General features: G+C 33.9%; 1 protein-coding gene across 6 annotated transcripts; it reads left to right on the top strand.

Annotated features, from left to right (window-relative positions):
* Nucleotides 1-9856: 9856 nt before the first annotated feature.
* On the top strand, nucleotides 9857-14178 carry LOC120141851 (lipid phosphate phosphatase 2-like). 6 transcript variants are annotated; one of them, XM_039156633.1, is made up of 9 exons: nucleotides 9857-9963; nucleotides 10497-10628; nucleotides 11816-12036; nucleotides 12157-12244; nucleotides 12342-12451; nucleotides 12554-12647; nucleotides 13195-13383; nucleotides 13565-13624; nucleotides 13822-14178. In XM_039156633.1, the coding sequence occupies exons 2-9, from the start codon at nucleotides 10595-10597 to the stop codon at nucleotides 14010-14012; spliced, it is 987 nt and encodes a 328-aa protein (XP_039012564.1). In that variant the 5' UTR covers nucleotides 9857-9963; nucleotides 10497-10594; the 3' UTR covers nucleotides 14013-14178. The 6 variants fall into 6 exon arrangements, with proteins under 6 accessions (XP_039012564.1, XP_039012569.1, XP_039012575.1 ...); XM_039156627.1 differs by lacking the exon at nucleotides 9857-9963 and adding an exon at nucleotides 10471-10491 and having other exon boundaries at nucleotides 10525-10628; XM_039156638.1 differs by lacking the exon at nucleotides 10497-10628.
* The last annotated feature ends 1298 nt before the right edge of the window (nucleotides 14179-15476 follow it).

Genomic DNA, 15476 nt, shown 5'->3' with positions numbered 1-15476 from the left:
TTAGGTATGATTTTGAAAAAATTAAAAGTTTAGGTACTAAACCAAATAAAAATTGATAATTTAAGCACTAAGTACATAATTTACTCTATTTAATATTATATTCATTTTACTTTAATACTTTTTTATTATATAGATTTTGAGATTTATGTATGTTTAAAAAAATGATTTATGTATGATTTATTTTTTTGAATAATGAGAACTTGATTTTATTAAATAATGGAAGGAATTAAAATTATAATGCATCATAGTAAAGAGATAAATTTGAAGACAATAGTCACCAAAATACTCATACAAAAGTAAATAATAAACCTAAAATATGAAGAAAATTAAAACATTCCATTGAGAATGATGACCAACATCAAAACCCAACAACCTTCATACAAACTTCTTGTCTCTGTCAAATGAGACGCTTAACAAAGTGATAAAGGAGTAAATAACAAACCAAATAATCTGGCAGACTGCTTTGCTACACAATTATGATTACAACGACAAACAACCTTTAACCAAAATAGAGGATATGACTATATGTGACCACCGACTAATCAATTAGAAAATAAATGTCGTGATGATTTTTGTGTGATAACCAAAACGACCGCAAATGTATGCGAAAAAATATACTGAAAACCATAAGGATCGTGCCACAAGAGAAAAGGAAACATATGCCATAAGAGCATAGAAAAATCATGTCACAAGGACATAGATTCTTATTCAAAACTAAAAAGGCTCAAGAAAAAACATAAAAGACATAATATAAAAAAATAAAAAAGAACTAACATTCTCCGACGGTTGGCAACCAACATTAATATTTGTGCTGCAGACTAAACAAAAATCAAAGAGAAAGAAGAATACATCACAAAAAAATTAAAAGAAAATTTGGTTAGGTAAAAAAAGACTTTATTAAAAAAGACTTTATCAAAAGAAAATTACTGATGAGATGACCAAGCTGGGATGAGAAAAAGATTCAAGAAACCACATAATATGAGTATCAAAATATAGGTATCTTTTTTTGATTAATCTAAGGTGGTAGTATATGTACTAAAGACTATTAATCATTTGATAATGAACGCTCAAATATCATGCAGTCATTATTACTCGAACTTAAAACCTCTAAAAATAACAATTATATCTTGAAACACTAAAATCGCTTGATTTGTAAAAAGAATAAATATTTAAAGAATAAAAATCTCATTAGAAAAATAAATTGAATATTAATATTAAACATCTTAATGATTAAATCACATCATTTACATAACCTTGTCACTTTCTAATTATAAAAGAATGAAAACAATGATCAACAAAAAGAATGAAAGCAAAAGAGAAAAGAATAGTGTAGACACATGTTTTTGTCCGAGTCTATAAAAATATTTTATTATATTATATATATTTATTTATTTATTTATTCATTATTATTATTATTATTATATCTTTATTTTATTATTTTTGCAGGCCCCGCACTCAACAACATTGATTTAGCGAGATTTAGAAAATAAACCAACGTATTTGAGTCCTGTTGAAACACTAAAACCAACGTATTTGAGTCATATTGAAACATTAAAACCGAAGCATTTTGAGTCCAAGTAGGACTCTAAATATGAGCTAAAAATAGGTTTCTTTAGACTATAAATAGACTCATGCATCAAGAGGAAAGGACACATAGAAAAACGTAGAACCAAAATCAAAGGAAGGGGCAACGATTTGGAAAAACCGAGGAAAGAAAAGGACAAAAAATAAGCGTGGAAAATCCAAAGCCAGTATCTAAAAACACGAGGAGTGGCAGAGCATTTTCATTGCAAATCCAGTTTCTCTACACGCAAAACATGGGAGATGTAACAACTTTTGACTTATTATTTTTATTTCATTTTTTATTTATTTACTTTATATATATTTTTCATTTTCTCCTAATTTTAATATTTTTATTTCTTTTTACATTGTTATATATATATATTTATTTATTTATTCATTTTTTATTAATATTATTATATTAATATTTTTTATTATTCTTTTCTCATGTTTATTTTCATTTTTATAATCTAACATTTTTGACTTTTTAGGGATACTTTCAATCGATCAAAGATAATTAATTCGAATTGAATTTTTAAATTTCAATTTAAATTTTGATTTTCGCGATTAAGACAACCGATGAATTAATTGGTACCGAAGGGCGGTTCAAGGGTGCTAATCCTTCCTTGACCGTAACCGACTCCCGAACCCGACACGTTTCTGATACAACGTAGATCAGGTAAGATAGTGTCCGACCTACTTAAATTCGTTTTAAATGGTCGGTGGCGACTCCAATTCATTTAATCCAAGTCGAAGCCCAATTCGGGGCCCAACCGAAAGACTGTTCTGACAGCTTGGCGACTCCGCTGGGGACAAATAAGTGAGTCAGGCCGAAATTAATTTCCGTTTTTCTTTTTTAGCAAAAATTACAAGTTTAAATTTTAATTTATTTATTCGATTCTTATTATTTATCTTTGATTATTTTTTCAAATAAATAGTTGTACTAACGTTTTTTAATGATTTCATATATTTTTCAAAATTGTCATCTCTAGCTTTATACCCGAGCTCCGAACCCTTTTAAGTGGGGGCGAAAGCAACGCCTTCGTGGGAATTTATTCTCCGCATGGGCCTAGCAAGTAACCTTCGGGATTCATATACCTTATGCCTTCGTACGAATTTATTCTCCGTATGGGCATAAGGGAATGTATCATCTCGAGTTTAACTTAGTCCACATAAGCTTGTGATGGGCTTAGGACTAAGGGTCTGGCAAGCCCAAGGGGGCACCAGTAAGGAGAACTCGAGTACCTTTTTTAGAATATAAACTGGGAGAGTACATGGAATTAGAGCCCACCCCAAAACCTCATTCCAAACCCTAGACTGCTTTGTTTACTGCCTTACTTTCTGTTCAAAGCTTGCGAACTAGACAAATATGCGGTTAGGATTTGTTTGAAATTAGCATGCGGGATAAAGATCATGTCCGGGTAGGAATTAAAGCATGTGGGGTAAACATCATGTGGGGTAGGACTTTTATTTTTCATGATTATTTTTTATTATTTTCACCTCACTAACTCTTTTCATTTTTATTTTATTTTATTTTCATCACTTGCATCATTTAAAAAAGGTGTTGATCCACCAAAAATGTATTTGTTAGACATGAATAATCTACATTAATGGACAAAGGGGTAGAAATACAAGAGATGAAAATGAAAAGGACAGTCTACAAGGCGACTATGCATCACATTCAATCCAGAAGACGTGGTGCCCACAATTGAAGAGTGTATCACTCTGCTGCATTATAAAGGACTCAGAATGAACCGGGTCTACATCAAGCGCAATGAAAGTCTATCTTTGAAGAAATGACTGGCAGAGGTTGCAGGGGAAAGATGAAAGTTACTGGTCTTGGGAGTCCCTTCAAAGACAACAATGTCAAAACGATAGCTGAAATTGGAGATCCTTACTGACGAATTCAAGAAACAGACAAATGAACTTCACATAGTTCCTATCAATTGAGGGCTCCAATGATGTATTTGTTGGGAACATGTTCAACAAAAGATAAATGTCAGAAATGCACTCATTTAAGACTTCTTGGGCCAATACAAAAAGCAACTCAACATTTGCACGGTTCATCCAAAGGAGCCAGAGCGATTCGACAGGTTATTCAACCCGTGACAGACGAAGACAGAAGACTAGTCAACATGTCGGAAGCTATCAGGATATTTTTATCTCTTAAAAGATAAACACTTTTGTCCCCAATAAGGATTATTTCTACTAACAGACACATTTTTTGGATCAATGCCTCGAACATTGCATGCATCATGCATTCCTGCATGTTTCGCATTACTTTTCTCTTTTTTATTATATTTACATGTCTCATAAAAAATGAGAACATTTCGATCCTATGACATATAAGGACCTTTAACAACAGTTGTTTGACGCAAACGTAGTGTCACCATATCTGGTGGAACCCATGAAGCCCCTATACTCCAAATGGTATGATGAGAATGCCTATTACGAATATCACGACAGTGTCCCGGGGCACACAAATGAGAACTGCTACGCATTCAAGAGAATTGTGTAGAAGATATGTAACAAGAATTGGATCGACTTCAACAACTCGGGGGCATCCAAATAAGGAAGAAGATCATTTCATTTCATCATTTGCGGCATACTATTTGAATTCATTTTTGAACTTTCTCATATTTTGGGTGTAACTTGTTTTTGAACTTTTCTTTTTGAACCTTTAAATAAATTTTTGTTACTTTAAAGACGACGAGCAATGAATCAAATTTGCAAACTTGCAATTCTTTAAATATCAACTGAATTAAGAAAATATGTAAATGGTTAAAAGTTACAGATCTTTGACAAAGTAACATGATTTAAAAAAAGGACTTTGACCTTACCTAGAATATACACTCAAACACCATACCATGCTCTTGCAATTAACCAATGTAACATTTTCCTTTCATAAAGTGCGTACAACATGGGGCATCATTTGCATATGACAATTACTATACTTTTTGTTTAATACGTTCAATGATGATCATTATCTTTACAGATGAAATAGTCAAGTAAGTGAATCTAGTTTAGGTCGGTTGCTTGAAAATTGAATTCTAAAGATGAAATTTTTACTTTCAACAACACCTAGACTATAACAGGTTCTTCTTGACAATATTAAGAAATTAAATCCGTAAAGCTGAGCTATTCCACTAAGTCAATTGGTTATAGAGGAAACTTGAATGCCCTGGCCTTATGAGTAGATTACGTTCAAATCATGACATTGCTCGAATACTTGGCAATTCGGTGTTTGCTCCACTGCTATTGTCTGGCCGAAGACTCTGTGATGAGATGAACCCTTCAGTTAACTTGATAAAACTGATTATAATGTTAAGTTGTCCCTCTAGAGAAATTGGTTAAACGCCCCGGCTTTATGGATTCAGCTAGCCAGAAAATAGCGAATTAAATTTATTTAAATAAGGAGTTTCGGTAAAAATGGACTAATGGAATTAAGGAACACCTGTTATAGTCAAATACACACGAGCACTCAAGAATTTTTTTAGACCGATATTTTTGGACTACCTTTGTTAGAGGAGCTTACAAAACTTGAACAAATGGAAGATTTCAGAGAACTGAAATATAAGGTTTAGTAATTGATTATGCTAGTTGCGTCATTTTGTCCGCGTCCAATTAAAATGCCAAGCCAAAGAAAATCATGTTGCAATAACCGAAAAAATGACCTTTTCATGGATGAAACCTTAGGTTAACCTAAAGTCAACTCATCTATTTGAACATTTGTCAAAGAGATATAACTCTGAAAGCATTAAAAGAGCTATTGATTCCTTTGATATACTTTGAACTCATGTTTATAATTTGATTCAATTAAGGAGCAATATTTTACAGCAGTTTTATCCCTTTCCCTCCTAAAACAAGAAAAGGGAAAAAACATTTCCAAACAGGACAGTCTCAAATATGAAAGGTCTGTAAAACCAAAGCTCGAGAAGTAAATGGGGCACGATCGATTCCAAGGACCAGATTGGCAGACAAAACACGGGACTCCAATCCAAGAGATAAAACATAACTCATTCCTGTTGCATGCATCTTAGGCATACTTAAGGGCATCACATTTATCATTTTTAGCACATATTTTTTTTTACAGTTTTTAGAGTCAAATTTCAACTTCAAGATGAAAGATAATCGATTCAAAAAGTGCATTCGGAAATTGATGGTGGTTGCTCAACTTCACAGCGAAGGGGCGACTGACGGTCAACAAATAACTTTTCAGTTTTATTCAGAGTCAATTTCAACTTCACAACGAAGGATATTGGACTCGAGACAACACAAGCTCAACTTCACAACGAAGGGGCGATTGACTGTCAACAAACAACTTTTCAGTTTCATTCAGAGTCAATTTCAACTTCACAGCGAAGGATATTGGACTCGAGACAACACAAGCTCAACTTCACAGCGAAGGGGCGGCTGCCTGTCAACAAACAACTTTTCAGTTTAATTTATAGTCAATTTTAATTTCACATCGAATGATACTAGACTCGAGACAACACAAGCTCAACTTCACAGCGAAGGGGCGACTACTGTCAACAAATAACTTTTCAGTTTCATTCAGAGTCAATTTCAACTTCACAACGAAGAATATTGGACTCGAGACAACATAAGCTCAACTTCACAACGAAGGGGCGACTGACTGTCAACAAATAACTTTTCAGTTTCATTCAGAGTCAATTTCAACTTCACAGCGAAGGATATTGGACTCGAGACAACACAAGCTCAACTTAATAACGAAGGGGCGGATGGCTGTCAACAAATAACTTTCCAGTTTTAGAGTCAATTTCAACTTCACGGCGAAGGATATTGGCCTCGAAACAACACAAATATTTGGATTTCAACTTCACGTAGAAGGATATCCAATTCGAGGCTCAACTTCACAACGAAGGGGCCATCCACGGTTTCAACTTCACGACGAAGGGAATCGTGCCCACCAAAGGCCTTCGAGTTCGACTACGCTCAGCTCCAAGGAACATCATTTGCAGCATAACTTAAGTCAAGAAGGGTTATCTGCCAACCGAAGACCCTCGAGTTCGATTACACTCAGCTTCGAGGGCACATCATTTACAACATAACTCAAGGCTAGAAGGGTTATTTGTGACCAAAAGACCTTCGAGTTCGGCTACGCTCAGCTCCAAGGCATATCATTTGCAGCATAACTTAAGTTTAGAAGGGTTATCTTCCAACCAAAGACCTTCGAGTTTGACTACGCTCAGCTCCAAGGCACATCATTTGCAGCATAGCTTAAGTCAAGAAGGGCTATCTGCCAAAGACCCTCGAGTTTGATTACACTCATCTTCGAGGGCACATCATTTATGGCATAACTCAAGGTTATAAGGGTTATCTGTTAACAAAGACATTTCTAGTTTGACTCCACTCAGCTCAAAGGCACCATCATTTGCAGCATAACTCAAGGCAAGAGGGGCTATCTGCCAAAGACCTTCGAGTTCGATTCCATTCAGCTCGAGGGCGTATTAACCGCGTTGCATCAGCAAGGAACTACTTTCCGGTCAAATTTTTACACACAGTTCTCTAAATCGAGAAGAAGACCAAGGTCGACCAAGGTTGGCAACAAAGAGTCACTTTCCGATTCCCCACGATTTCAACTTCAAGAAGAAGGATATCGTGCCCAATGGATAGACTTAGTGTCACAACAAATACTATCAAGTCTCAAATCAAAGAGAACCAAACAAAAACTGGTTGTCTTTTTCATCTTTGCCCTATTCTTATTAACACAAAAATGTGCAAAGAGGGGCAGCTGTAGACACCCGTTTTTTGTCCGGGTCTACAAAAATATTTTATTATATTATATATATATTTATTTATTATTATTATTAATAATAATAATATATCTTTATTTTATTATTTTTGCAGGCCCCGCACTCAATAACCTCGATTTAGTGAGATTCAGAAAATAAACCAACGTACTTGAGTCTTATTGAAACACTAAAACCAATGTATTTGAGTCTTATTGAAACACTAAAACTGAATCATTTTGAGTCCAAGTAAGACTCTAAATCTGAGCTATAAATAGGTTTCTTTAGACTATAAATAGACTCGTGCATCAAGAGGAAAGGACACAGAGAAAAACGTGGAACCAAAATCAGAGGAAGGGGCAACGATTTGGAAAAACTGAGAGAAAAAAAGGACAAAAAATAAGCGTGAATGATCCAAAGCCAGTATCTAAAAGCACGAGGAGTGAGAATATTTTCATTGCAAATTCAGTTTCTCTACACGCAAAACATGGGAGATGTAACAACTCTTGACTTATTCTTTTTATTTCATTTTTTATTTATTTACTTTATATATATTTTTCATTTTCTCCTAATTTTAATATTTTTATTTCTTTTTAGATTGTTATATATATATATATATTTTTTCATTTTTTATTAATATTATTATATTAATATTTTTTATTATTTTTTTCTTATGTTTATTTATAATCTAACACTTTTGACTTTTTAGAGATACTTTCAATCGATCAAAGATAATTAATTCGAATTGAATTTTTAAATTTCAATTTAAATTTTGATTTTCGCGATTAAGACAACCGATGAATTAATTGGTAGCGAAAGGGCGGTTCAAGGGTGTTAATCATTCCTTGACCGTAACCGACTTCCGAACCCGACACGTTTCTGGTACAACGCAGATCAGGTAAGATGGTGTCCGACCTACCTAAATTAGTTTTAAATGATCGGTTGCGACTCCAATTCATTTAATCTAAGTCGAAGTCCAATTCGGGACTCAACCGAAAGACGGTTCTTACAAATAACCATTTCTCTTGAGAATCTTAACGAATTCTTTAATTAGTGGAAATGTGTCTAGCTTTCTCTTAATGAAAAGGTTTTTTTTAATGACTTAAAAAATAGAAATGGATATACGATCAATATCCACAGGGTTTGATTCAATTTGATCTTATAGTGAAGTTTTTTAAAATTTATATTTATTTTGGATTCAACGTTCTGAGGTATAATATTAGTGTTTGTTCAGTGGTAAGACATAAACCAAATGTGAGTGTTCAGTGGTAAGTATACACCCAAACACCTTTGAAGACTTAAGTTTGATCCTCTCTCGCTGCTTCTTTCCCTTACATCAGATGGTCTTCAGCTGAAAACAAAATATATAAAATGTTGTAAACCATTATCAAGTGAGGGACTTAGGCTAGTGGTTTAGCTGTGCTCCCTAAGGGAACTCTAAATTTTTAGTTCAATTCAACGCAGCTGCATATCATAACTTTATAACATTTTGTATTAAATAAGACGATTACACATGTTACCACCTAATTCGATTAAATTTATTAAATTAAGTAAAAATTATGACCAAATTAGTAGATGTTGAACATACCGTCCTAAAAGGATGCTAGGAAGGAAATTTATTGTTATGTTAGTTAGGAAAATGATTATCTAGAACATAGCTGATCCTTTCCACACTAGACTTGCCTTTTTACTATAAATATGTATGAGGTAACTATTCAAAACTATGGAAGAAATATATGAATCACTTCTTTACTTTCTAGTTATTATCCTTGGAGTATTGTTAAAATACAACATGGTATCATAGCTAGGTGGCATCCTTCTAGAATTATATGCTCAATAATATAATGTATAAATATTGAGAATCAAATATGTAATTATACCAATTTCTTTAACTGTCGCATTAGTGCTTCCCTTAAATGTTAACGATAAGTGACTTGATTAAATAAATTTAAATGGTTGGGTTAACTGATTAACAAAATTTCAAAAATGGTGGTTAAAATGAAAAAAAAGAAATAGTTAGGTGGTCAATGATGTAATTTATCCTTAAATTTGTAATTAGTTAAAATTTAGGGTATTGTGCACAAATGGGGCCTGAATTATATGATATTATTTTATTGAGTCCCTCAACTATTAAAAGTTATAAAATGGTTCTTAAATATAAGATGTTGTTTTGTTAAGTATATCGACTATTAAAAATTACAAAATAATCGTCTGACTTTTTATTATATTTTAAACTCGTCATTTTTCATTAAAAATTTAACTAATTCTAAGTTAAATATTAATTTATAGTCTACGGTACGACAATCATTTGAGATTTACCAAAAAAAACTTCACTGCATTGATCAAAATAATAAAAAAAGAGCCGGTCCGTCCGTCCCCATCAGTTCCACCTCGAGTTGGACACGATTTTGAATTTTTCCTTTTTATTCTTTCTAGAAAAAGAAAAAAGAAAATGATTTTTTCCAGCATGCCATAAATTTTCAGCAAGATTTAAAATTTAAAGCTTCCAGAAAGCAATGGAACGACGATATAAAGAGAGATCGAATTAGAGAAGCTTAACACGTTTTTTAGTTCGCTGTCGACTGTAACTCCGTTCGTTCCTTCGATCGGATCTTATTCTCTGAAGAAGAAGTTCAAAATTTTCTTACGGGTTGGTTCATATTATCTCTCTGTTTCTGTTAGATCAACTAACCTTTTACTTTTCTTTTCTTTTTGAGTTTTTTGGTTGCTGTGGAATCGAAGGCAAATAAAGGAAAAGACGATGGTAAAACTCGAAACAGAGTTTTGCTTGTTTTACTTCTCTGGATCGATGACAGTTTTGTGCGAGTGTGTGTTTGTTTGTTTTATGTGATTCTTTGTTTTGGATTTTTTCCTTCCTAGTCTTTTGGAGTGAAAAAAAAGGAGAATATATGAAAACTGCTAGCACAAAATTTCTGTTTATGTTTCTTTTTCTTTTTCCTCAGAAATTTTGTTTAATCCATTAGTTTTAAAGAAATGATTCTGTTGATGTTCGTTCTGGAATTGGATGTACAGATTTTATTCAATTTTTTATGATCGTTTCTGCACAAGCTTCATTTGGCTAATCGATTTGCATTTCTATTGACAAGGAAAGGTTTTAGATGAAGTCGATATAGCTTTGATTTATATTTTCAACAGCTGAGAAAGGCATGCTTATTGTTGTAGAGTCAACATTGCAATTGTTGGATAATGGTGTTGACTCCAATTAGCTGTGCTTTGGATTTGTGAAGCTTCTTTCTTGTGAGGAACTCCGATTTGTAGAAATGCCTGATGCGAAGTGCCCTTTGTTGAAGCAAAGTAACCAACATTGAACTGTGCTGAACAACATCAATTGCTGTTTTCCTTTTCATTTCCTTGATTCACTTGAAGCGGAAACTACTTTTATATTTAGATAAGCATAATGCCAAAATTAACCCCTAACCTTTAACCAAAATAGTCATTTCGGCACATATTTTTTTGGTAGCATTTTGGCCCAACGTTTTATTTTGGGGGCAAAGAGGGCCCTTTATTACAATTTTTATTCATAGAAGGGCCTTTTTAACCTAAAATGAAATGGTAAGGGCCAAAATGCTAAGACAAATAAGGGTTAAAATGCCTATTTGGTCAAACGTTAAGGGCCTTTTTGACATTTTGCATTTAGATAAACGTTGCCTTTGCATTTGTGGCTATGTTAGTATTTGTCTAACATAGGTATCATCAATTACTCCTCTTTAAGTTTATCCCATACCCATATCCAGCTGTGTTGGATATGGGTGATGAATACAATACTTCAAAAGAAATGATGAGTTGGAGCAATATATTTCTTTTGTGTTTGTATGCAGGATTTAGTTCTATTTGTATCGAGACAAGAATGACTTTAGTCGAACATTTGATTTCTCTTTTCAACTGCAATTCAAAAGTGGCTTGAGGTCCTTGAACAATATGGACAGGAGTAAAGTTGTAGTGATCAATTAGCTGTCTAGGTTGGGTTCCTGGTGATTAGTTTCATCCTGAAACTGAATTATCATTTTGGACTAGAAAATTCATCTTACAGTTAGTGAGTGAAGCATATGAAGAAGCAGAACAAAGCTTTGTTTTATTTATGTGGCTCTGTTCTCCGTTGGTTTACATAAGTTTGTTTTGTTTTACACTTATTTTTTTATATAAACCCTCTTCGTACTATTAATTATGAATTTTGTTCTACAATGTTTGAATGCGTCAATTTCTTATTATTAGATTTTTTATTTATTCCTATGTTATTTCACCTTTACATCCTGCCTAATTAGCATTTTATTTCATTGTTGTTGCTGGTTTTTGTTGTCCTATTAGCCTATTACTGTAACTGGTCATGATCATGGTCATGGCCATGATCTTGTTTTCTTTTTTGCTGTCTTAGTATTTGTAGTCTATACTGTATTCCTGTATTATCCTTTTTCTTCTGTCATAGCATATCAATTTCGTTTTTATTGTCATGTATTAACCTTCTTCGTTTGTTTTAAAATCAGTGAGGATGCCAGAGATCCAGTTGGGTGCTCACACTGTTAAGTCCCATGGGGTGAAAGTTGCAAGGACTCACATGCATGATTGGCTCATTCTTATGCTTCTCATTGTGATAGAGGTCATTTTAAATGTTATAGAACCATTTCACCGGTTTGTTGGAGAGGATATGATGAGTGATCTGAGATACCCACTGAAAGACAATACTGTTCCCTTTTGGGCCGTTCCTGTATGTTATAATAGCTTTGAGATATACTGTAATGCTAGAATTACTTTCTGCAAAAGAATTTGTTCAGATTCAGTCAATGACAATTCTTAAGTATGATGATTATGTTCTTCCTTATAACAGATGCTTGCAATAATGCTGCCGTTTATTGTCATTCTTGTATACTATTTCATCAGAAGGGATGTTTATGATCTGCACCACGCCATACTGGGTAAAATTACTTTTCCCCTTGAGATTCTGAATGTTCATCATCTTTTGTTTGAATGTACTTGCATTTAGTAACAGTTGGTGCCTGATTGTATATTCAGGACTTCTGTTTTCTGTGCTTATCACTGGTGTTATAACTGATGCTATTAAAGATGCTGTTGGTCGACCTCGTCCAGACTTCTTCTGGCGTTGTTTTCCTGATGGAAAAGGGGTTAGCCTCCTATTTTGTGATTTTTTTAATTTAAGTTTTCATGATCAAGTCTCAATCAGTCCAATAGTTTGTCAACATGCAATCGTTGCATCATTGATGCAGATTTTTGACCCTGTGACAAAGGATGTTATGTGTACTGGATTAAAGAGAGTCATCAGGGAAGGTCACAAAAGTTTCCCCAGTGGTCACACTTCGTGTAAGCAATCTAATTATTTCCAGCTTCATTGAATTTTCATCATGGTCACACTTTGTACAAGCACTAACTGGATTTCCCCTGAATATTTTACCAGCACAAATCTGTCTTCATCATTTCATTTTCATTTGGTATGCTTTCGTCATTTTCATTAATGGAATTAGTTTCAATCTTCTCTTGTAGACCCGCACATCCATAACAGCATCCTTATTAACATAGATATGATCATACGAGAATGTATCTGACATGGGTATGTTAGATTTTTTTGTAACTTTGCCATGTATTTGAAGGATCCTTGGAGACCATATCTTAACATGTATTGGAATGGACATAACATAAGGTTTTCAATGCTATTACATGGCATTTTTTTGTTATTTTTCTTGTTTTAACCGCCGCCTTTTTTATTATTGCTATCTGCTACTTTATTCTTGGTGTACAACTGTACATACTAGCCTTCTGGTTTAAATATGAACTCTGTCATAGTATTTTATGCATGCATTTATTTTATCTAGAAAATGACTTTAGGGCAACTTTTTTCTTGAACATGTAGGGTCCTTTGCAGGTCTTGGATTTCTTGCGTTATACTTGTCTGGAAAAATCCGGGTATTTGATCACAGGGGACATGTGGCCAAGCTATGCATCGTCTTCTTACCGTTACTTATTGCTGCTTTAGTGGGAATTTCTCGAGTCGATGACTATTGGCATCACTGGCAAGATGTTTTTGCTGGGGGGCTTCTAGGTTTTTCTCACGTGCACTTCATTTTTTTTCTTTTTAATCTCTCTTTATATTCTTCGTCTTGTTACAAGTACTTTTCCCTTTGTTTTGGCGTCTTTCGTGTCATTTTTCTTATCAATTTTCTCTTTTGTGTTCCTTACGTCTTCCGGTCCTTTTCGTTTTGTTCTGTTACCTCTTTTTACAGGGATAACAATTTCATCATTTTGTTACTTGCAATTCTTTCCAGCGCCGTATGAAGTAGATGGTATGCTCCTTCCCCATTCTCATATATGTTTCTTTTGGCTTCTTGTAACTATGTTACTTGTGTCTGGAATACGATCTCTGTTATTTCATATATATGTTTTTTTTGTGTATTCAGAAGGTTATTGGAGTGATAGACACACATACGTATGAATACGTGTTTGACTTTGTTTTGGTATTTCGTCGTAACGGACACTGCAGGCTGGGGACCTCATGCGTATTTCCAGATGTTGGCAGAGTGTCAAAATGTGAATCCATCCAACGCCAATGTACAACAATCGGACCTGGAGGGCGGATATGGGGATTCACAGCATGAGAGGGGGTTATCAAGAGTCAATACTCATGACTCCAGCCCTATCCTTGAAGGAACAAACGGTATGATGAGATATTAAGTATGGAATGTTGTTGTTAGACTGTACATAAAATCATCAGATGTCCGCAGCGTTTGTGATCAGTACGATTATTTTGGTCTTACACGGTTAATTAGATGTTGAAATACGGATCTGCGTCTCTGTATGCCTATTTGTTAATTCGTTTCCGAGATTTTGTTTGACCTTATAGGTAGGGCTATAAATGAGTCTAGTCGAACTTAAATATTGCTGAGCTCGACTCGAAAACTCTAAAGGGAGCTCGACTTGAAAATTTTGAAATGGAGCTCGACCGACTTGAAAACTTGCGAGCCTAAAATTTTAAAGTTTGACTTGAACTCGAAATAATGAATTGAAGCTCGTAAAAGCTCGAAACGAAAAAAAATCTTAAACTTAATTTGATCGAAATTTGAAACTCAAACTTAAAATTGAATTTTAAATATATGAAATCTTATATTGTAATTTTTTTAAAAAAAATCAACACATAAATGTTAATATTATTAATATATTATATTTTGTAGTTGCTCACAAACTTTTCGAGTCGAGTATCAAATAGATTGTTTCGGCTCTTTAAAAACTCTTGAGTAGAGTTTATTCGAGTCGAGTATTTATCGAGTTTTAATCGAATCGATCTCGAATAATTTATGATTTGTTTCGTTTTATTTACACTTCTACTTATAATTCTTGGTTTTGTTTTTTGTTTGTTATATTTGTTAATTCATTTTCTGACTACTTTGGATCTGAGAAGTCATTTATTGTCATGTTCGTAATACCATTTTCATTCATGATTATCCTGGACTTGAGAATTTGCAGATTTTTGTTGTAATCTTGTTTGCCATGGTTAAGTTCAGTTTTTGTCTCCAAATTGTTGATTGATTATATAAATGCGAAGGTGTTAGTTTATATTAGATTTCTCTATTTAAGAATGCAGTATATTATTGATGTATTGATCTCATTCAACTACACAGGTAAGTCATGCTTATATACAATCAGTGTGCATGAAGCTTGTTCTAACAAATGATGTTAACCTTAACAAACTATAACAGCTTCCTCAACAGCTCAGCAATGGCTAGTAATAGCTCGACACCTTTTTCACACCAACAACCGTCCAAGATACATAAGCTCCACATGTCATAAATGACTACTTCGAATATTCTCTCTGCTTCTTTCCCTTTTGTTGCTTAACATTGTTGTACACAAATTTTAGCTCTAAAATCTTCAAATGCATGATACACAGGGTTGGCACTTATGGCCACTGTAATGGTGTTATCACACCAGATAATGGGTGTACAACTTTGCTGAACACCAAGATCATTCAACAGTGCAGTCACCCAGGTTATATCTGTAGTGGCATCTGCAACACTCTTGTACTCAACTTCCATAGTGGATCGTGAGATTGTTCTTTGTTTCTTTGATGACCATGTAATTAAACACGACCCTAAAAACACTCCATACCCCGAGATGGATCAACGATCATCAACACTGGAG

Source organism: Hibiscus syriacus, unplaced genomic scaffold, assembly GCF_006381635.1.
Source record: "Hibiscus syriacus cultivar Baekdansim isolate YM2019G1 unplaced genomic scaffold, ASM638163v2 tig00002237_pilon, whole genome shotgun sequence".
Lineage (NCBI taxonomy): Eukaryota > Viridiplantae > Streptophyta > Magnoliopsida > Malvales > Malvaceae > Hibiscus > Hibiscus syriacus.
The sequence above is the reverse complement of the archived record's forward strand: the minus strand, read 5'-3'. Positions and strand labels throughout refer to the sequence as shown.

Bases quoted from the DNA above. Each gene is read 5' to 3' on its own strand.
- LOC120141851 (XM_039156633.1), top strand. From the start codon at position 10,595: ATGCCTGATGCGAAGTGCCCTTTGTTGAAGCAAA. The intron at 12,037-12,156 runs GTATGTTATAAT...TCCTTATAACAG, and splicing joins TTCCCTTTTGGGCCGTTCCT to ATGCTTGCAATAATGCTGCC. The intron at 12,452-12,553 runs GTTAGCCTCCTA...TCATTGATGCAG, and splicing joins GTTTTCCTGATGGAAAAGGG to ATTTTTGACCCTGTGACAAA.